Source organism: Gopherus flavomarginatus, chromosome 21 (assembly GCF_025201925.1).
Source record: "Gopherus flavomarginatus isolate rGopFla2 chromosome 21, rGopFla2.mat.asm, whole genome shotgun sequence".
NCBI classification, from domain to species: Eukaryota; Metazoa; Chordata; order Testudines; family Testudinidae; genus Gopherus; species Gopherus flavomarginatus.
The window spans coordinates 17867496-17891350 of record NC_066637.1 but is presented as its reverse complement, the minus strand read 5'-3'; the positions used below and the strand labels follow the sequence as shown (position 1 = coordinate 17891350).

The 23855-nt window shown below is 45.7% G+C and overlaps 1 protein-coding gene across 2 annotated transcripts in view; it reads right to left on the bottom strand.

The window, feature by feature from the left end:
* ZBTB17 (zinc finger and BTB domain containing 17) overlaps window positions 1–20128 on the bottom strand; it is a 35178-nt gene extending 15050 nt beyond the window's left edge. Inside the window, exons 1-2 of one of the 2 annotated variants that reach the window (XM_050931212.1) lie at window positions 19995–20127; window positions 4755–4961 (exon numbers count right to left, since the gene is read on the bottom strand). In XM_050931212.1, the coding sequence (XP_050787169.1) occupies window positions 4755–4961; window positions 19995–20001 (214 nt within the window). In that variant the 5' untranslated portion in view covers window positions 20002–20127. Of the gene's footprint in view, window positions 1–4754; window positions 4962–19994 lie in introns of both variants that reach the window. The other variant, XM_050931213.1, reaches the window with a different exon arrangement.
* Between the last annotated feature and the right edge of the window lie 3727 nt (window positions 20129–23855).

Genomic DNA, 23855 nt, shown 5'->3' with positions numbered 1-23855 from the left:
GTACCCTTATGTTCATCCTTTTTATAAACAATGATACGTTTTGTACAAAGTATGCCTTCTGAGGTATCATTCAAAAATTCATAATCTGCTGAACATTATTGTCCTGGTAAAACATATGTGGCAACGGTGTAACTGTATAAGACATGTTCCAAGTCTAGGGAAGCAGCCCAAACCAGTTCACCAGAGACAAAAGGCAAACTGATGCTTCAGCCAAGTGTCAACAAAATCAAATGGAGCATCACCTGGGTAAACAACCATTCTTTGGCAGGAAGAAGGATGCGAGTGAGAAGTTTACATATTGGCAACAGAACAGCTGGGGGTTCCCGTGCAAACAGATTAGCTGTTGCCTGAACCCCAGCTGGCGATGATTCTCAAAGACGAGGAAAGATATAAAAATGAGGAACAGAGACCTCAAATCACCTCTCATCTCTCCTCACAGCACCAACAACGTTTGAAAGAAAAAGGAAGCATCAAGTGGGGGGAGTGGTCCTGGCTGAAAGGATCCAGCCAGACTGCTGTGAGCATGTGGTGAGGGAAACCTTTTGCGTTGAATTCACTTAACTCGTTAAGTTAAGTATTACTTGCATTTTACCTTTTATTTCTTTGTATCCAACACCAACTTTTATGCCTCATTTCTTGTAATCACTTGAAATCTATCTTTCTGTAGTTGTTAAACTTGTTTTATTGTTTTCTCTAGACCAGTGCATGTTTGGATTGAAGTGTTTAGGAAACTCCATTTGAGATACCAGGGTTTGTGCATATTGTTTTCTATTTATGAAATGACGGACTTTCTACGAGCTTGTACTGCATGGAAGGAAAGAACTAGGCAGTATAAAACGTACATTTCTGGGGACAAGTCTGGGACTGGGAATATGCTGGTGTGACTCTGCAATACAATTCAGGAGTAATTTACATGCTAGAGCCTGCGTGAGAGCAGAGCAGGAGTGGTTGCTTTCACAGTGAAGCAGTGTAAAAGGCACCCTAGATTGGAGAATTGAGGGGACCCAGCGGCTCAGCAGTGCAGATTGTATCCTGGGGAATGTCAGATCAAGGCAGGATGATGCTTTGGTTCAGGAGACCTGGGTTAAGTTCTTGGCTCTGCCACAGACTTCCTGTGCGGCCTTGGGTGAGTCGCTTCCTCTCTCTGGGAATCATTGCCCTGTTCGTAAAATGAGGATAATAATACTTCCATTCTCTCCTCCTTTGGCTTGTCTGTTTTGCCTGGAAGTTCTCTGAAGCAGGAACTGTCTCTGACGACGGTGCTGGTACAGAGCCTAGCACAACAGGCCCTGCATCTTGGTGGGAGCCTTTAAGTGCTAATGCAAGACAACTAATCCATCTTCTTCTAATATTAACAATACAAATCTTTCCACTGCTTACTGGTAAACATTGGAAGTATGTTGCAGTTACAGAGCATAGATAATCTCCCATTCTACTCTAAGACCATTAGCTTCTAGACGTGAGGCACATCTGTCCAACCACACATACTGAAGTAATAGGTATTAGGCATATACTATATGTTGGCAGGATCATTGTTTCCTTCTTCCTTTCAGATGATTGTTAGACAGCTATCTCTATAGTGGTGAGTGTCTGTACAGGGTACTGGCCACATCTCGATCACAGGCATCCAACGGGTTGTATCTGGCCGGCTGTTGAGCTGCCATAGGGGTGAATCAGGGAATTACAGCAGACGAGCAAGTCCTACACCTGTACCCTGTACACTGGTTGAAAGGATAACTAAAAATAGAACAAAAAAGATGGAAGATTGGGAAGATCACGATATGATGGGTCTCATCTCACTGATGTGTCAGAATTCTTTGAACATGTCAATAAGGTAACGGTTTACGGAAACCTGTGAACATCCTTTCAACTTTCAACAGACCTTTCACAAGGTTCTGCACAAGAAACTACTGAAGGAATTAAGTATTCATGGAGGGAGAGGCAAGATATTGTCATGGATCAAAAACTGGCTACGGACAGAAAATAAATAAGAATAGGGATAAACGGCCAGTTTCTATCATAAAAGATTAACAGTGAGGTGCCTCTAGGTTCCTACTAGGTCTTGAGTTGTTTAATATGTTTATTAATGATCTGGAAACGAGGTGGAAAGATGATCAGTGAGGAGGCAACCTTTGCAGAAGGCACAGAGTCATTTAGGTTAGTCAAACCAAGAGAAGACAGAGAAACTTCAGAGCTTAATGAAGCTAGGTGAATAGACAATACAATGGCAGAGAAAATTCAGTGTTGATCAATGCCAAGCAATGCACATTGGAGGGAAAAATTTAAACCTGACAGGTTCATGAACTTAGCAGAGTTCTAAACAAATTGATCAACTCAGGAAAGAAATCAGGGCATCGCTGAGGACAATTCAATGGGGACCTCTACTCAATGAGCAGCTGCAGTCAAAGAGCAAACAAGATGGTAGGATGCATAGGGAATGGGATGGAGAATAATATACAAAACACTGTAATGCCATGATCTGAAATGACGGTACCCCTCACCTCTAGAATACTGTGCACAGAACTGGTCCTCCCATTAGAAAATAATATTGTAGAATGCAAACAAGTTCAGAGAAGGATGATGAGAATGATTAGGGGCATGAAAACAGTCTCTATGAAGAGAGATGGAGAAGACTGGGCTTGTTACCTTAGGCTTGGTCTACACTAAAAAGTTGTATCAGCATAGCTGTGTCAGTTAGGGGCGTGAGAAAACCCACATGCTTGACTGGCACAACTATGCCAACAATCCCACTCAGTGTAGACACAGAAGTGTCGATGGAAGAAGGCCTAGCTAATGTCATTCGGGAAGGGGGAGTTCCCTGCATCCACAAAAATAACTTCTGTTGGCGTAGGCCGTGTCTACTGTAGGCGGCTATGCCAGTATAGGTACCTGGTATGGTCTCTGTAGTGCAGACACAAGGAAATGAATAAAAGGAGTCATGATAAAATCATATAAAACAATGAGTGGTTTAGAGAAGAAGGAGCAGGAGCTGCTATCCTCCCTGTCCCATAACACAAGAACAAGAGGACAGTCAATGAAACTGAAAGGTAGCAAGTCCAAAAGTGATCAAAGGAAAAATACTTTGCTGCACAAAATATAATGAGGCTGTGGAACTCCCTGCCACAGGAGGTCATTAAGGCCAAGAACTTAGCAAGATTCAAAGAGTGAGTGAACGTTTCTCACGGATATCAAGAATATGCAGACTTATAACAGTTAATACTTGGATATTAGGAAAAACTTTTTCACTAAGAGGGTGGTGAAGCACTGGAATGAGTTACCTAGACAGGTGGTGGAATCTCCATCCTTAGAGGTTTTTAAGGGCCGGCTTGGCAAAGCCCTTGCAGGGATGATTCAGTTGGTGTTGGTCTTTTTTTGAGCAGGGGGTTGGATTAGATACCTCCTGAGGTCCCTTCCAACCCTGATATTCTATGATTCTAATACAAACCAAGTTCTAGAAACTATGGGTATGTCTACATCTACAATTTTGCAGCACTGGTTGTTACAGCTGTATTAGTACAGCTGTATAGTGCCAGCGCTGCAGAATGGCCACACTTACAGCAACCAGCGCTGCAAGTGGTGTTAGATGTGGCCACACTGCAGCGCTGTTGGGCGGCTTCAAGGGGGGTTCGGGGAACGCGAGAGCAAACCGGGGAAGGAGACCTGCTTGCACGGGGGTTCGGGGAACGCGAGAGCAAACCGGGGAAGGAGACCTGCTTGCACGGGGGTTCGGGGAACGCGAGAGCAAACCGGGGAAGGAGACCTGCTTCCCCGCGGTTTGCTCTCGCGTTCCCCGAACCTCCCTGCAAACCGCGGGGAAGGAGACCTGCTTGCTCGGGGGTTCGGGGAACGCGAGAGCAAACCGGGGAAGGAGACCTGCTTGCACGGGGGGTTCGGGGAACGCGAGAGCAAACCGGGGAAGGAGACCTGCTTGCACGGGGGGTTCGGGGAACGCGAGAGCAAACCGGGGAAGGAGACCTGCTTCCCCGCGGTTTGCTCTCGCGTTCCCCGAACCCCCTTGCAAACCGCGGGGAAGGAGACCCGCTTGGGGGAGGATTCGGAGAACACCGGAGCAAACCGCGGGAAAGGAGACCTGCTTGATTACCAGAGAGGCTTCCTCAGGTATGCTGGGATACCTGCTTATTCCATGGAGGTCAAGAAAAGCGCTGGTAAGTGTCTACACTTGATTACCAGCGCTGGATCCTCTACACCCGAGACAAAACGGGAGTACGGCCAGTGCTGCAAACAGGGAGTTGCAGCGCTGGTGATGCCCTGCAGATGTGTACACCTCCTAAGTTGCAGCGCTGTAACCCCCTCACCAGCGCTGCAACTTTGTGATGTAGACAAGCCCTATGCTTCAGAGTTTAAACCAATCTCTATTAGGGATCAAGAGGAGACCGTAATGAGGTCAGATTATCCCACTTCTGTTACTTCAGGGTTCCTGCACCTTCCTCTGGGGCATCTGGTGCTGGGCACTGTCAGAGATGGGACACTGGGCTATGAACATGGGTCTGATCCAGTCTGGCAACTCCAGCGTTCAGGAGGAACATTACTATCCCCACCCCAGCCCTAATGTTTTCTAGGAGGTTCTGCACACTTTGGGTCTGAGCCACAGCTGGTGTGAATTGGTGTGGCACCACTGACTTCAACAAGACCACAGTGATTTACACCTGCTGAGGATATGGCCTACCATCTCAGGGCCACAGCTCCTCTCCCAAGTGCAGCCTTGGCTTCTCCCAGGAGCCGCACCTGCATACCTGCTGCATTGCTGATGTCGAGATGCACCACGTCCTTCTGATCCACAAACAGCATCCTGAAGTACTCGCTGCAGGCTGCCAGCACGGCCTTGTGGGCCTTGAAGTCAATGCCGTCCACCACGAAGGTGCAGTCACACAGCAAGCCCAGCTGCCTCTGTTGGTTCAGCTGATCCAGGACCTGCTTGCTGTGCTGAGGGAAATCCATAGCTGAGGAGAGAAAGCTCAATCACCTGGCTGATCAGAGCCTACGCTCAAGCTATTGTGCTTGAGCTTGGTTCTGGAGCCAGGGACGTTTTATTAAAATCATTTTATGGTGCGCAAGCGCTGACTGACGGTGCTTAAAACGGAAGCAGAGCACAGACCCACTTCCACCCACGGGTCTCAGCCTTGATCTGGAGGAACTAATGTTAGGGCTGACGAGCTAATTCAGTCTCCACTGGGCAGTCATTGAGCCCATAAGAAAGACGGCCTCACACTGCACCATTGGTCATTATTATGCATTATTCATATTGCAGGAGCACCTGGAGGCCAGGGCTCCACTGTGCACACACATAGCTAAGAGAAGGTCCCTGCACCAAAGTATGAAACTACAGAAAACAGGTGGATACAGACAAATGGGAGTATACGAGGAAACAATGAGATGATACTGCCGAGTGGGTTGTAGGAATCACGGCAGAGAAGTGTTTTAAGGAGAGATCTGAGGGACACCCAGGCAGCCTTGCAGAAGCTCTTCTCATGCACAAGGGCCAGTGTGGGAGAAAGTGTGAAGGTGCTTCTTGGAAAGTTTTTTAAGTGGACAATCAAGGTTAGGAGGAGGCTGTTGAGAATTTTTGCATCCATCTGAAGTGCTGGCCGCTGCTGGTGGGATGATCAAGTGTGCCAAATGCTATGGCCTCCCTGGTCAATTGTATCAGACCTACCCCATTAACCATTTCCCTGCAAAGTCGCAGGCTGCAGCTCTATTTTAAACCTGGTTTGGCATAAAATCTGCTTCTGTTATTTTGTCACGTTTTCTTTCAAAAAGAGAGTGCTGTTTTCTGACTGAAATTCGCTAGTTGAGGCCTGCAAACGAAGGCCTATTGGTGGGTGCAGGAGCAACACTAGGAAGTGTCAAAAGGAATTTTAAATACTGATTTATAATATCACATTTACTAACATGCCCCCTGGTCCTTCCAATCAGACAGACACTTAAAGCTGAAAGTCCTACTGATCAGCCTCCATTACTGTAACCTCTTCCTTGCACCCAGTTTGGCTCCATCCAACTGCAGCTGCTAACATCAAACCACCCTCCTGGCCTGTTTTCACCATGTTGCAGTTACCACTGGCTCCCACTTTCCCAGTACTGCCCCTTACACCCAGGACTCTCCCTGAATTAGCACATAAAGCCACGACTCTCTTCCCTCTTCAAATCCCTCCCCAAACCCCACTTCTACTGTGAAGCCCATGGACATCAACTGATCCCAGCTTGAGGGGGGCCAGCAGGGATTGCCAATATTTATTTATATCTTTTAAATATTTCAGCACATGTCAAATTGTACATCCAGGCAGCCTATGTAACTGCATGAACGTACTGTATCCTCCCTCAGCCCCTTCCATTCTATGATTACATCTAAAAATAAATAGACAAAAGATTAAGGAGTTAGAAAATGCCCGATTTAAGGTGGTCTCTGCAACCTTGTGTGTATCAGTCAATTTTTTTTTATCCTCCTCATTCAACGTGTGGCCCCAGACGTTATTTAACGCACACCACCCATCCTTGCACTGAATACAAAATGACCGATTTCCTCCCAAGTGTTTCTATGGTGCTCTCCCCACCTGAGCAATTCACAAACGTTAGAGAATTTATCTTCACAACACTCCAGAGAGCATGGGGGGGGGGGTGTCATCATCCAGCTGAGGAACTGAGATCCAGCCACATTTTAAAATATTATTTGACAAAATTGTCAAGTGAGCAACTCATGATGCCCAGGGCCTGATTTTTCAGAGTGCTCAGCATTTTTATAGTACTTTAGGAGGCCAAAGCACAGCTCCAGTTGTGAGTCCTCTGCACTTCTGCAAACCTACCCCCAGGTGTCTCATGGTACCCGGAACCACTGAGGAAAACACCAGGACCCCAAGGAGACACTTTGGTACAAAGTAGAGCCGACTGCAGAAGCCCTCATCTTCAATATGAAGGTGAGGCTCATAGAGACTACAGTCCCATGGGAAGCTCCACCTGGATCTCACGGGAGGGGTGGTCACAGATCACATTAGAACGCCTTTGGCTACATGGCCACCTACCCAGGGCCGGCACTACCATTTAGGCAGCCTGGGCAATTGCCTAGGGTGCCAGAATAAATGGTGGGCACCGTTTTGCCGGAGGGTGCAGCAGGCGGCTCCGGTGGAGCTGCCGCAGTCGTGCCTGTGGACGGTTGGCTGCTCGCGCGGCTCCGGTGAACCTCCCGCAGGCGTGACTGCAGCAGCTCCACCAGAGCCACGGAGCACTGGACTGTCTGCAGGCACCACTGCGGCAGCTCCAGCGCAGCCGCGGGACCAGCGCGCGGGGCGGCCAAATTGCCGTCTGCCTAGGGCGCTCAAACCCCTAGCGCCGGTCCTGCACCTACCCCAAAAGAATCCTCTATCTTTACACAGGCCATTCCAAACAGAGGAGAAAGGTTTAACCCAAACAAGCCGCCCCATGCAGTCAGTGTGCTTTAAAGAGCAGCTGCCCTGACTGATTATTCAACTGAAGAGCAGACAAACAACACCTGATAGCGATATCCCAAGTGGCCCAGGAATAGGGGTGGGAAGGCTGGTGCTGCAATGTATGCAAGGCATCCTGTCTTTAAATAATCTGCGGAAGTAAGTCTTGTTGAAAGCACCTCTTGCAGCAAAGTGGAATGTAGTGAAGGAGGAAGACTCCATCTGGGCTAAGTACAGCCGACTGATATAGAGATCTTAGTGCACCGGCAAATTTCAGCTTCAGTCTTTCCATTGGATCTGCATAGGCAGACTTCTGTGCCTGCGGGACTGGGCTAACTGGGCTCCAGACAGGTGCAAAGGTCTGTCCATGTGGACTCAATTACAAGACTGGAGCCTTAAAGCAGACTTTACAGATTTCATACAGTAGATTTCATAAGCAGTCATGGGGAAGGAGAGAAGTTTCTCTCATGGATCAATACTTGGTTAAAAGAGGAAACAAAGGGGAGGAATAACTGGTTAATTTTCACACTGGAGAGAGGTAAATAATGGTGTCCCCCAGGGATCTGTACTGGGACTGGTGCTGTTCAACTTATTAATAAATGATCTGAAAAAAGGGGTAAACGGTGAGGTGGTAACAATTGCAGACAAGACAAAATTACTCAAGAAAGTGAAGTCCAAAGCAGACCAAGAAGAGGTACAAAGGGATCTCATTAAACTAGGTGACTGGGCAATAAAATGGCAGCTGAAATTCAGTGCTGATAAATGCAAAGCACATGGGAAAACATCATCCCAACTACACGTACAAAATGATGGGGTCAAAATTGGCTGTTACCACTCAAGAAGGAGATCTTGGAGTCATTGTGGATAGTTCTCTGAAAACGTCCACTCAGTGGCAGTCAAAAATTAAAAAGTGAACAGAATGTTAAGAACCATTCAGAAAGGGATAGATAAGAAGGCAGAATGAGGAGAGATTAAAAGGACTGAAACTGTTCAACTTGGACAAGAGACGACTAAGGGAGGATATTATAGAGGTCTATAAAATCATGAATGGTAAAGAGAAAGTGAAGAAGAAAGTGTAATTTACTCCTTCACATAACATAAGAATCAGGTGTCACTCGATGAAATTAATGGGCACCAGGTTTAAAATAAACATAAGGAAGTACTTCTTCAACACACAGTCAACCCGTGGAACTCATTGCCAGGGGATGTTGTGAAGGTCAAGACTATAACAGGCTTCAAAAAAGAGTTAGATAACTTCAGGATAGGTCCATTAATGACAGTTAGCCAAGATGGTCCGGGATGCAATTTCACGCTCTGGGCGGCCGTAGCCCCAGAGTCCCACAAGCTGGGAATGGGTGACGGGATGGATCACTTGATGATTCCCTGTTCTGTTCATTCCCTCTGGGGCACCTGGCATTGGCCACTGTCAGAAGACAAGATATTGGGCTAGATGGACCACTGGTCTGACCCAGTATGGCTGTTCTTATGTACTATCTGGAAGATGCACAGATTCACAGATTCTAAGTCCAGAAGGGACCACTGTGATCATCTAGTCTGATCTCCTGTATAACATAGGTCAAAGACCTTCCCCAAAACAATTCCTGCTAGAATCAGCGGAGCTCTTTTAGAAAAAAACAGATAAGCTGAGATTTTGAGAGGATACAGTCTTTACTTTGAGTTACAAAATTGGCATGTTTTCTATTATAATATAAATGTGCGTGTGTGTAATTTCAAGGACTTAATCCCTATCCTTTCCTGCATGACTTCCAGCCCTTATCAACATTAAAAATATTTCAAGCACAAAAAAGGGCAGCTGACCCCACAGGAAAACCTTGAAAGGACCCTCTGTGACTCATCCGCTCATTCAGAAAAAAAAAAGAAAAAATCCAGGCCATTTGCAGGAGAGAGAGCTACACCTGTTCTCAAGAGCTCACCAGCTCCCACAGCTTATTTGCACCTGAAATCCTAATCCTCCCTTTGTGACTCACTGCACAGCAGCTAATTACAATGTCACAAACACAGGGTTTATGGTTTCAAATGCGGAATAAGCAGCAGGAACAGACACTAAACTATATGGATAAATAAAAAATTATTCAAAGACCCTGTATTCATACCCCTGTTAATAAAGGCAAGGAGAAGAGAGAGGCAGAAAGTGAGGTTTTTTTAAACTGAAGAACTCTTACAACAGAATTAGAGAAACCATAGGAAATCATGCACAAAGAGCAAAAAGTACCCCCATGGAAAGAGGTAGATGACATTCAACAACATCCTTTTCATGCTCAAAATGGGCTTACAAATTTTGTATATACTTTGTGCGTGCTTGCAGGACTGGTATAGAGAACTGAGTCTCTAGAACATATAGAGAAGAAGCCAACTTTAATGTTTCTAACTCCTGCTCAGAATTACCCAAGCGCAAAATTTCTGATCAGAACGTGTGTGTGGGGGGGAGAAGTACATTTTCACACCCAAACTAATTCAAAAATGGTTGCATAAAATTTGATCACATTTCCCAAAAATGTGTGTGTCTGTATACACACATCCCAATGATAGCAAGGCAGCGGTCACAGTCCTGAACGGACAGTTTTGTGCTGTAGAATCTAAGAGCTGGTCTACACTTGAAATGCTACAGTGGCCCAGATATTCACTGAAGCAGTACAGGGCAGACAATACCTATGCTGATGGGAGGGTTCTACCATCAGTGTAGTTAATCCACATCCCCAAGAGGCTGTAGCTAAATCAATAGACAAATTCTTCCATCAACCTAGCATTGTCTACACCAGGGGTTAGGCCAGTTTAACTACTTCGCTCGGGTGCGGATTTTTCACACCCAAGTGACATAGCTGGTTCGACCTAATTTTTTTAGTATAGACTAGGCCTCCCCTAGACGCAATGAAGGATAAGGATAAAGTCCTTTCCAGATGGCCAACATTGTTACCAACAGCAAAGACAGTATGTTGGTCTTGGCGCAAGACCTGGGTTGAAAACTCACTTATTTCAGAAACAGACAGAAATGGGATGCTCACCCACTGAGGCCATCTGGCTGGATGACAATTGCTCATATGATATCATTTTAAGGCAGTGGTTCCAGCAGAACTGGATAGCCACAAAGTAGTTGGAGAAGGTTGTAGCCTGACATCACAACATAACGTCAAGGAGTCGTGACCATTGTGGGGTTGTGTGACTCCATCCAATGGGACAGTCTCACTTTCTCCTGCCCCAGGGTGCTCTGGAGGCATAAAAAGGGATCACAGTAGCCAGGGTTGATTGAGTCAACCCACAGCCTGGCATATTGATAACATGCCATGAAGATCATGCTGTATTTACAAGGAGACACCTGATATTAGTCCCAAATATGCAAAGAACTGTCCCAAATAACTGCAAGTAAGAGAGAATCCTCTCACTTAAAGCACAATCCTGTAGTCATGAGTTTCCATGGTAGCAAGTTGGCCTGCTGCTGGGGGAAGACTAGAAAAACACCTAAGGTAACAGCTCTGGGTACATGAGGAAAGCAAGAGAAGAAGGCTCTTCCTCCTGACAAATTAGAAGCCCTGGAGTCAGCTTCTACACTAAAATTCAATCCAAAAGTTGCTGTTAATAGATATTTTCTTCCAGGAAGATACAGTTACTGCTGTGGGCTCTGACTTATTTTCTTACAGTGCTTGTGTTTCAATGCTAACAAAATTCCATCTGTACAGAAACGCCCTTCATTGAATCCTTTGGCCACACCACGACAGCATGCTTGGCCTGCTTGCTTCTTCAGAACCAAAGCCCTCCACGTGAAATCTGCTTTGAAGACTAACCAGTATCCTTGCTGTTTACATCTGATGCAGTTTGCCAGAACAAGCTATTAGTTTGCTAATCCAGGGCTCCAAAAATTCACAAGACAGAGGCCGGGGCCAGAAGGACAGAACTAATCACTAGAAGCCAGTACAAAGTGTAGTCCAAGCACCCACCTGCTCCATCATTTAGTCTCTGTGAGCTTGCTAGCGTATTGAAGAAAGCAGCTGCAGTTTAATGACCTGCATCTGAACAAAACTGGGGCACCCCTGACTTACAAACTATACTGTAATGGATGGACCCAGATATCAAGACATGGATACATTTTGACAATGTCTAGCTTGCGCCAAAATTTTGCAGTGCCATTTCATTTTGTGTCCAGGGCCAACAACATCATATTTAAAATGTATCAGCTGTGCCGTGCTATCAAGTTAATTTGATTCTCATGATCACCTTGGAGTCTTCCTCACATGGATACTGAGCTGTCCCTTTTTCAGATCTTCAGAGATCCCGGGATGGCAATTTGCAGCAGGACTTTTACAAATTTATTAAAGTAACAGTGTCAACGATCACCAAGAGTGATAATGAGCAGCGAAAGCCAGATGTGTTCTAATTACAGAGACAGGATGACAAGCGATCAGCGATGCTCAGTAAGAATAAAAAAATCCTTCACTTAGCATTAAGCTGTAAAAAACCGACACTAAAATCTGCTTGCATCCGCCAGAAGAAATCAAGGGAGTATCAGTGGCTCATATGAATCTTTCAAAGAGCCAAGGCGATCAGACGTACCAATCCAGCCTAATGCATTTATTACACTTCAAGACAGAAAAAAGCCTTTTTACTTTCTATCACGTTTGTTGCAGAGACCAGAAGCTATTTTTCCTCCAAAGACTTAGTTAACTCCTTTCAAACACCATTTACATTAGCCCCTCCTACTCGTATACTAACATCATCACCATGTTGTACTTCTGTAAAAACACCTTTTATCTGTGCCTCGCAAAGTATTTTACAAACATTAGTAAACTAAGTCTCACAATAGCGCTGAAAGCACACCGGACCCTCGCCAGAACGCGCATCTACATAGCATGAATTCGCATATAATGCGGTCGCGGCCACGGATCCCAAATTTAATTACTTTAATTGAAATTCATTTTAACATGGTCCCCGCATTAACGCGGTACTGCGCATGGATCCCAAATCCCGCGTTCTAGCGAGGGTCCGGTGTGTTCTCTGAATTTTACAAACAAACCAACTGAGGCACTGGGAGTTCAAGTGACTTGCCCATGGTGACACAGTAAGTGGCAGAGTCATCAATAAAGCCCAGGTCTCCTGCCTCTTGGTCCTCTGATTTAACCACAGATCATCCTGCATCTAATCAACATGTATTTCCTGTAACTAACTTACTCCTCTTCTGGAAAGCAATTCTGCCTCTAGCATCCAGATCTTTGAGATAAAATTCACCAGCCCTTTCGTGAAGAAAGAGCAAAACGCAGCTCTTGAAAAGGCCCCTTTTGGTTGACCTGGGAGCTGTTTTGACTTGCTCAGAAGGTTCAGTGCAGTCTTGGAAGCGTGCTTCCCTGCAGACTAGTTAGTTTTGTGGTTCTGCTGGCACTGCTGCGAGAGTGCTGGCGCAATTGCATGGACAGGAAATTTTGCAAGACTTCCCTCATCTGAGCAACTGGGAATTTGCCTTTCTAGTCTACTGAGGTTCTTACATGGCACCTGGCATCTGAGTTTATGTGGAAGACTTGGGATGCCTGTATTCCTGTATCGAATATAAATTCACCGTCCCTTTTCTAGCCAGCCGTCTGTCATATGTGCAAGTCTGATCGTCACATTGGTACCTGCCATACTCCACTAGGAGTATATCCCAAGCTGCTTTCAAACTCACAAAGCCTCTGTCTCTGACATGCAACAGGTTTTTTAGATTCACTCAGGTAGTACAGCCATATATCAGCCTTTCACAAAGACAAACGCGCAGGTTGTCAATACAGTAACAGCTCCTTTGGTTACTGCTTTAAAGAGACAGCCCATGGTCTGGACACTATCTCCTTTTTGAGAATACGTTAGCTTGACACACTTCAACCTTTCATCATTATAGAGCCAGGTATACGCCAAACCCATCAATCTGGTGTTCTCATTACAAAGAATGGAAATTTCCATCAGAAACAGTGAAGTCCTGAGGTGAGGTTACAGCACACAATATTTTCTTCTAAAGTAATGAATCCCATTAAAACTGCTAAGATCCATCATGCTTACATCCCTCAAGACCCCTCGTTCTGAGACACTCTCAGAACTGGTCCTGGCAGAGTAGGAGATGTACTTAAATTTTCTGGATGTCTCTTATTCTGCCCCCTGCCGGTGTTTCTCTGACAAAATCAATTTCCTAATGTCTTGGATCTTCTCTATGTCCATTTTTAAACATAAGCAATGCACTGGCCTTTCCTTAAATCAACAGATACTTCAAAAGTTTTCAAGCGATAATACACCCTGTAGTAATGACAGTCATGTAACAAACAGCATTCCCTTACCTGCACTTTGACCACCTTCCTTGGGAGAACTTCAAACAAGCCAAACCCTCAGCTGCTTCAAACAGCTGCCATTTTTTTTTTTAACTTGCCAGCAAGACGTTTCCTTTTTTATTCCTTCTTCACCAACAGCCCTGCTCCCTCCTAAAACGACACTGACCCAAAGCCCAGCACGAGCAATATGCAGTTCAAAGCCAGTGAGGCTTATGTTCTGGAAATGGGAACTGCGCACCACTGGAAAAGGAGGGGTTCTCCGTTTCAATGGAGCCTGAGAGATGGGACTTTAAAATCAAGACATTTGTATGTATCAAAGGGTTATTTCAGATCATTTTTAAAAGATGTTTCATATTTTCATTATAATTTCCCCGTTTCTGATTCCCGTACAACCGGAATCATGATAGGTAGGGTACTTGGGCTTTATAAATGAAGGGATACAAGACATAGCCCCAATATATATATTTGCAGGAATTCTAAAACTTTTCTGCAATCATTTTTCTGTGAACTCTGTGGCCTATGCAAAGTACATGATGGTGTGGAGTTGTATGAAGGATTTTACTGGCTTCCGGTTGGGATGACCTATATAACTCACTTAAATTATAACTGAAATATTTGGTTAGGTAAAAGGCATCACCCCCCACCACCACCACCATTATTCACCTTCCCCATGTGGCTGGAGATATTTTCTTTGAAGTCTTAAAATATTAAAATACAACAAAACAGACCACTCATTAAAATTATTCAGAGCTCAGGGCCAGTGGGAACTGAATGTTGCAGAACTGAAGATCAGAACCCATTACAGACTATTACAGAACCCATTTGATCAATATTTCAATAATTCACATAGTAACACTGAACACTTTCCATAAGAGAGTATCATGATCTCTATTTTTATAGATGAGGACACTGACACACAGAGAGGTTAAGTGACTTCCCCAAGGTCACAGAGTCAGTGGCAGAGACAGGACTTAGAACCCACGTCTCTGAACTACCAGTCTTGCAACTTAAGCTTTATACCGTGCTGCCCTCTGAAGTGTTGATGGGAACGTTTCCTCAGTAGGGTTCATTTCCAATGGAACAATTACTCAAATCAGCCATGATTATTATTACAGAATGGCCCACAATTAATAGCAAAAAGCAATTTTAATGTTGCTTTATATTAGAAGGTGATGACTGTCAGATATGTAGAGCATAGCTCAGATGCCATAATGATTATTAATGTTGATAACACAGGCTCAGTTTAAAGTTACACGGGGGCGGGGGGGGAATCTTTTCGGAACATTAGCCCACATTCCTACTGTTAGATAAAATGAAAGAAGGTAACCAGTGTGATGAAGAGAATGGCACAGACACCTCATGCAGAAGACAGATCTCACTGTCAATTCTGGTCCACGTCAGAGTCATGCAGCCTCTAAGAAGTCTTTGGTTTGGTCAATTTCTCCTTTACTGCATTTCATCTTAGTGTTATTCTATGGCTATGCCATTCAAATACCATATAGAACACGATGCCGCTGGGATAATAGAACAGCTGCTGCTGCATTATAAATAGTGATGTTTTTACCCATCCTACCCATCTCAGAACAGTGGAATATTGGCATGCATTATATCAAGCATATTAACACACTTGCTCTCAGTGAAATGGATGTCTCATTTCCTTCATACAGCTTAATTACTACTGTATTGCTCCACCCCCAACAGTAAATACATTAACATTGTGAGAGGAAGGACTGCCCAGTGGTTAGGGTGCCAGCCTGGCACTTGAGTAACTTGTGTGTGATTCCCTGCTCTGCATGTGTGACCGGGGGCAAGTCACTCAGTCTCTGCAGGCTCAGCTCTCCATGTATAAATTGGAACAACAGCATTTTCCTATTTCACAGCCCTGTCGTGAGGGTAATACAGTCAAGTGCTCAGATACAAAGACAGAGAGCCTATTCCTCTTGGAAGCCTCTATCCATAACCTCTTCTACAGAATAGAGCTGACTGCTATATGTCATACCTTGGAAAGATTCAACAAAAAGTTGCATTTTAAAATACAAAACCACTGCCCCAAAGTCAATCTATTCCCTAAAAAAGGAAAACAGGTGGACTGCATATGTGACATTCCTTTACCAGGGCTCTGTTCTATTCACAAGGTATAATGTGACCATCAAAGTGGTATCTGGGCACCCTGGCTAAAATAAAAAGCAAGGGAACTCAATTCCCAGAGTTTAATGGAGCTAAGAAACTAGAATGATAGCAACCTTTGAGTCTCACCCTCTTCAAATCACATCAGTGTTTTCCCTTTTAGTCTTCCTCTGACACTGCTGTCAAGTCTTTTATTACTGTATCAATCATAGTGATGGAAAGCTCAGTACTAGACACCTGCATTTGTGGCACACAGTCAAAGATAAATAAATCTGCTAAGTTTAAATTAAGCTTGCCACGTGAGGCCCCCCCCCCCCCCGTGACTGCCAATGGGGAACGAGAGACAAGCCAGTGCTACAAAGCATTAGAGTCAGAGTTTAAGGCGAGACGGGACTACCAGATCATCTAGAGCAGTGGTTCCCAAACTTTAACAACCTGTGAACACCTTTCACTAAAATGTCAAGTCTCACAAACCTCCTCCTAAAAATGAATATTTCCAGGGATTTTCTCCTTTACTTGAGTATAAATTATAAAAGCAACGATCTTGGAAATATATAGTTTGCTTTTATGACATGCTTATTACACACCATTTATTATTAATTACTATTTATCATTACAGTATTTTTATTATATTATTAAGACAGCAATACTCTTCCAAGATCTCACTTTCGTGGCCTGTATCACTTTGAATAAGCCTGTTATAAGACAAGGCTCCTATGTTTCATCAAGGAGTATCAGATGTGAAACAGCAGGAAGGTATTTCAGAAACCAGCTCAAAGAGTTCCTCCTACACAAGCATTCAGGTCTTGAGCCGTCCAGGCAAACAACGCACGTTACAACAAAGCTTAAACTTGCTCTTCATAATCATTTTAAAAACACGACTAGCTGCCTATTTAATTTTAAAAACAGCAAAAAATATCCACCTCCCTTTCCATTTCTTATAAGGAGTCTTGAAGTTTAAATCTCCTCAGTGTGACAGATACACTTGCTTTGATCTGCTTAGCTCTTGGAAGTCCAGGGGCTCCAGGCTGCTGGCCCTGTGCTGCCTGCGGTTCATAGGGACAGCTCTGTCCGCCATTAGGGAATTTCCCCACCCCCCGAGGATCCCCCTGTAACATTTCACGTACCCCAGTTTGTGAACCACTGATCTAGTGTGACCTCACCTCCTGTATATCACAGGCCACTAACCGTCGCCCAGCACCCACACCTGAAACCCAACAAGTGGAATTAGGCAAAGAACGGGAGGGACCAAGATGCACCAATGCCCAGGGCCCCTGCAGTGGCAGGGAACTGATTAAGTGAGATATACACAGATGACACCTGCAAGTAGACGAGCTGAGATGGTCTCTCATTTGGGGTCTCTCACATGTGGCTCTGTTTTCAGTGGACCTTGTATACCAGTGATGGGATTGTGGTGCCCACTGAAATTGTGACAATGCCCAGAGTGTTGTAGGAGACGGTTTCCCTTACTGGTTAGGTATGTAGCAAACAAATTGCACAGGTAGGTCATAATTTGGATTATTTGCAGAAATTTGGATCTGAATTTATGCCTGTGCAGTTGTGTTAATACAGGGTCACGGTTCAGATTATATGTGGAACCTTGACTTTGAACGTTACTGACCTAATTAATTAATGCTAGGGGTACATGCAAGTCACTAGGAAGAAACTGCCATGCTGCTCTGATCTGGTGGTCTCTCTAGACTAGTATCCTGTTTCCAACAATGGCGAGTGCCAGATGCTGCAGAGGAAGGTATAAAATCTCCATAATGGACAAATATGGAATATCCTGACAACAGATGTTTCTTCCTGATCCTCAGCAGCAAAAGACTGGCTTATACCCTGATGCATGAATTTACACATCCCTTCTAAGTATTTCTAATTGTATCTAATGTAATTGAAAATGTTATCATCAATATATGTTTAATCTTTGTTTGAATCCTAATGTCTTGCCCTCAATGTTATCTAGTGGCAATGAGTTCCACAGGTTGATCACATGTTGTGTGAAAAACTATTTCCTTTTATCACTTTTAAATGTGTTGCCTTTCAATTTCATTGAATGTCCATTGACTCTTATACTGCAAGGGTAAATAGGAGAAGCTGATTTACTTTCTGTTTACCATCCTCTCCCCTCTTATGTATCTACTCTATAAACTACATTGTACTCATTTTTGTTGCCTGTCACTGGATGCCTTCTGTTTCTGCAGTAGCTTTAACACGGGCAATCTAAACCAAACATAGTAGTCAAAGTTATGGTGTGCTATGAATTTGCATAATTGCTTTATCATCTTTTCAGTATTGTTCTTTACCCCATTCCTTATGCATCCTAATATGGTTTGCTTTTTTGGATTGTTACTGTGTATTGACTTGAGCTGATGATTTTTTTGACCTGCTACAATGATGCCCAACTCCTTTTCCCGAGTGACTTCTGGCTCTCAGCTACTACAGCGATGAGTATGGTACAACAGAGGACGAACACTACATTGTGTGTTGGAGACATCCTCCCCCCCTCCAACAAATTTGGGAAGGTCACAGTTTAGGCCAACAATCCCTTGCAAAGAACTGTGTTAATGGATCATATTCTGCCATGCATTATATGTCACATTCCATAATACTGAGCTCATATTAAAATTCGGTAATGTTGGATCTACACACCACCATATTAACTATAATATACACACTCTGCTCATGTATTTAACCAAAATAATATCATGATAAATATTTCCACAGCAACTCTCTCCAGTATCTAGGCGCTGAACTACTAACAACTGCATTTTTTCCACCTTTAAACAAACCCTCAAGTTACTCTCTGCTGTACTAACTTTAGGTGTTTTAGTGAGGGCAGTAAGTGTCCGACATACGAACACAGTGACAAAGCAAATGTCACATTGGTTTGAAATGTTGATACAGATCAATTACACTTTGAAAGGCAGATACTGCAATTGCATGTAGTGGGTGTGTGTATAATACACATGGATTATTGGTATTATGTTGGGAATTCCAGTATTTCTATTAGAACAAAACATATATTCTTGGGTAGAAGTCCATTGCACAGACGCTTATAAGGCAGTTGTCCTAATCCAGTCTGCTGCCGATTTACTTGGCAAACAGTTAAACATCTTATATAATACAAAGAAGATCCCGCTAATGCTTAACATGACGAATGCATTGCTTGGGCTTGCAGAGGTAATGTGTCAAATGAACCATCAGCAAGGAAAGAAGAGCAAGCAGGAGCACAACCTCACAAGCAGATTCAGTTGTCTGGTCCACAGCAGGAAATTTCTTACCCAGTTTTCAGCAGCAGCGCAGCTGCACCAGTGTTACCAACAGTGTAAAGTCTAGGGTAGACTAGCCAAAGGTGTCTCCTCTCACTGTGTCCTCAGTAGGATTAGCTGTGTCAGGACCCTTATGCCAGATCTATGCCTGCGTTTACACCACTGAGAACATCAGTGCAACTGAACAGTTGTTCTGGAATAAGAAATTTCCGGTTGTAGACAGATGCATCCTGGAGAAAGTAGGTAAGACTCAAATGCTGATTAAACTAGACATTGCTGTCTCGCAGCCCGCGGTTCCATCCTTCGGGGTTACTGTAACAGTTTCTCAGACTGAGTTCAGCTATGCCAGCCAGAGCCCACTGCCTGCACTCTGACCCCCACCAACCTTGGCCCGCCACACAGACTCCAGTCTTGGCCCAGGTGCCACAGGGGGTGAGAAGATGTAAACCTGAATGGGAAGCTGCAGAGTGGTGCGGAGCCCAGAGCAAGGAGGGGTAGTGGAGAGACCAAATCCAGCCGTGCCCGGGGGAGCGGGGGATTCACATGGAGGCAGCAGATTTAAGATCAAGATTTTACTTTTATTACAGACCAGCAGCAATGGGCACCTCACAGAGTGGGTCCCACTCACCCCTACAGGAGACACACCCTGCCCCCCACCTCCCCCATCTGCACTAGCTCCCCTAGCTACCCCCTGCCCTATAACTGCCCCCATCCCCAAGTGCCCCCTCCCCCCACACATCCCCCCTCCCCTCACTCCTACCAGGGCTGCCCCTCCCCCATGGCTACACCTGCCCTGGCTGCCCCTCCCCCTCTGGCTGCCCCCTGGAGCTGCCCTGGCTCCCCCCGGCTGCCCCCGCTACCTGCCATCCCGGGACCCGCAGGTGAGTCACATTTCGGCAAGCAGGGCTCAGACTGACACGGAACGGACAAAGGGCGCCGCCATTTTGGAGACGGGCGGAAGCGGCGGCGTCTCACCTCCCCCTCCCCATGGCGCTCCGGCTTCCGGCGCATGCGCAGCTACAGCGGTGGAAGCACGGGCGGCTGACAGGCCTCTCTAGCGCATGCGCCGCTGTTCTGCAGCGTCAGGGCGGGGCATTGAGAGCGAGCGGCGGGCCGTGTGGATCACGTGGTGTTTCTCCGGGCCAGCGCCATGACACCAGAGGCAGCAGCAAGCACTAGAGGCAGTGCCGTGCAGTGAGACGGAGGCAGGCAGCTGGGCATTGCACAGACAGTGCAGCGGAGGTGGGCTCAGGCAGGGGCCTGGCTTTGTAGCCATAGCCACGGTCAAAGGGACTGGGCTGTGCCTCCCAACGCACTGTGGCCATGCGGCGTGCGGGTGCCCCGGTGAAACATTATGCCACCTCTGTGCCATGCCACTTCCCGGCATGAACTTAGCCTGGAAAGGCTAAAACTGTGACTACCAGACAAACTGACATCAGCATTAACAGCCTCAGGCATTCACAAATCATGAGTCAGGTCTTGAAGAGCCATGTGTTGGCTTACAAATCATGAGGTATTTAAAAAATAAAAGAACGTTTTTCTTTTTCTTTTTTTTCTGGGCTCGAGGCTGCACTCAGGTCACCTGTTCAAGCTTTTCTTTGCAACCATGAAGGCTAGACACTCACTCTTTTAGAAAGGGAAGCTGAGATTCTCACGTGATTCCAGCAGCTGGGGCTTTAGGGAAGAAACACCAAATATCACAAGACTTTCAATAGAATGGTGAGAGTTGGTAACAGCGTTATGTGGGCATGGAGGGAGAGGTGATCTTTCCGGGATCAGGCATGCAGGGCTTTGACTATCAGGACAGAGACCTTGAACTGGACTTCCCTGAAAGCGTCAGGATATGCCATGTCTTCAGGGCCACTCTGGATCTGGTATGTTTACACAGCAACTAGACTAGTCTATGCAGCTGGCCCATGCCAGGCGACTCAGGCTTGTGGGGCTCAGGCTGCGAGGCTGTTTCATTGCTGTGTAGACTTCCAGGCTTGGGCTGGAGCCCAAGCTCTGGGACCGTCCCACCTCCAAGGCGTGGATCCTGAAACAAGCTGGATCTTGAGCACATGCAGTGCATCTAGCAGGGGTCAAGTGGACAGGAAGAGCAGGATATTTACTCATCTGCAGATAAAGATCCTTAGAGGTGAACTTTGCAACATGCCGGCCTCTGATCAGAAGGTCTTATTTGGACTAAAAACACACGTTCTTATTGCAACACCAAACAGGCTTATCCTGACTTTGTTTGGCGTTGAAATAAAACAGATACAGTGCCATGACTGCTCCTCTCCTTAGGCTGGGTTTGTGTCCTCTGGATGCTTACATTATAACCACAAATTAGCATCAAGGGCAAAAGTTACATTTTTAGGTTGCCCTGATTGTGTGTATTTAAACACGGCAGCACTGAGAGTGGCTTACAACTCTGATGTAGGGTGACCAGAGAGCAACTGTGAAAAAACGGGACGGGGGTGGGGGGTAATAGGTGCCTATATAAAAAAAATGAGACTGTCCCTTTAAAAAGGGGAAATCTGGTCACCCTACTCTGATGTTTTGTTCTGCATCACACTGGCTAAATTGTGTTGAATCCCAGTTTCATACATGTGAGCAACTGAATGCATAAATGTTTGCAGGGACGGGGCCTGTGGAAGCATATGGTTCTTAGTGTAACATCAGCCCTTTCAGATTGTCAGGAGATATATTTAAAGATGGAAAAATTTTGAAGTAAATCCCCTTTGAAGGTGCATCTGGTTAAATTTTAGATCATAGTCAAGTGCTGTCCCAGCTGGGGACATCCCAATACCCGGTATCCTGCCTCAGCCTTCCCTGGCAAACCCAGGAGTTGCCAATGGAAAAATGTACAGGATTGTTAATGTCTCATACCCAGAAAAGTTTCTATTCCAGTGTTCTGATCCTTTCTGGTGCTGCCGTCATCTGTTTGTTTTTCCTTCTTTTTTCAGGTGTTCTGCAGCCCTGTTAATTAACCCAGGTCTAGCCAAACAGTTAGGTGCAGCAATGGTTTGAATATAGGCCTCACCTGTTCTCTTGACTTGAGGTGGAAGTCTGCTCCCTACCTCCCCATTCATTTGAATGAGTTGAAAACTTCAATCTTAGCTGAAACGATTTAAATCAGGCTGGATCTCTTGATGTATTTATGAGCTCTGCAAGTCGTGGTCAGCAACTCTTCCAAAAGTGAGTGCCTGCCCCAGTCTGAGAGTTGTGAACGTCCCTGGCTCAGTTGGGTGATAATATCCTAATTGTCAGCATTAGCCATTTCACTGCTGATCATTTTTAGCAGAGGCTAACTGGGAAGAGTGGGGAGCAAGCCCTATAGGGATTAGGGGGGTAAATGCAGAGGGCAGAAAGGATGAGAGACATAAAGGCTCTGTCTACACAGCGAAAGCTGTGCAGGGGGCAGCCTACCAGAGGGAGCAGGAATCCGGCTAACATGGGTAACAACTGCAATGAAGAGAGCTCAGCACAGGCTAGAGGGCTGAGTATGTACCCAGGGCCTGTGCCAAGCCACACTGTGCTGTCTATTGTTACCTGGACTAGGTGGATTCAAGCTAGCCTATGCGCAGCTTTTGCTGTGTAGTCTGAGCCAAATACAAGGACAGCAACTGGGGAAAGCAAAGAAACACTGGGCAGAAACAGCAACAGTCCTAACGGGGAGAATATTCTCCCACTGAGGCCTAGCGGACACTTCAAACTTAGGGTGACCTCATCACATTGCTGAGGGCTGTGAAAAATTTCACGCCCTGTGTGATGTGGTCAGGTCGAGTGTCTACACTACAGCGGCGCGGCTGCAGCACTGTAGCTGGACCACTGTAGCTGCTGTGGTGTAGACATACCCTGAGTCATACTGAATAATAAATGTGATCGCATACATCCCCATGTGAAAGTAACATTCTGCTTGTATGAGAAATTTCCGGGGTTATTACGCGAAGGTGAATCACTGTCACTGGCTTACAGTGCGAGGGAGCCTCATCTGTGACCACTGGGAGAGTCTCGCCCCAGACTTCTGGCTGCTGGAAACGCAAGTGCCCCGCTCTGGGCTCTGCAAGCCCTGCTCTTTCCATCTGCACTTGGCACCCCCCAGCCCTTAGGCTGCCTAAGTGCAGAGCAGAGAGAACCTGGGGCTGAATCTATGTAGATAGTTAGCCACCCCCATCCCCACCCCCCGAGTTCTGCTCTCGCCCTGGGGCACAGATCCTTCCAACCTGTCTGTACATCCCTGCTTCATTAGACTTGAGTGCCCAGTGCCTCACCCTGTGGCTGCCCACAGTGCCCACGGATGCGCTGTCCGGGGAGCAGTTTCCCCAGTTCAATGCTCTCAGCCCACAGCACTTAGACGTGGCTGTAGTAAAACCAAGCAAAGTTTATGTGACAAAGCTTCAGACAGAGATTCATACAGGGGCCAGGATAAGGACTGGAAACATGGTTACAGATAAAAGAAAAATATCAAACGCCAGCTAGACCCTGACTTATTACCACGTTTCTCTCCTGTCTAACGGTATTTCTCACCCACTGGTCAGTCTGTCTAGCACTTGGGCCAGTCAAAGGAGCTGGAATCCCCTTTTCATGAGACACCCATACTGGCAGAGAGTCACCCCTGTAATGGATGCCGTCTTGTCCCCTGTTATTCAGTTCCAGACCCGTTGTCTCCTTTCCTAACCAGGCTGTGTCATTAACTTCACTTCGCCCTGTTGGTCCCTCTATTCAGGGGCTTTTAC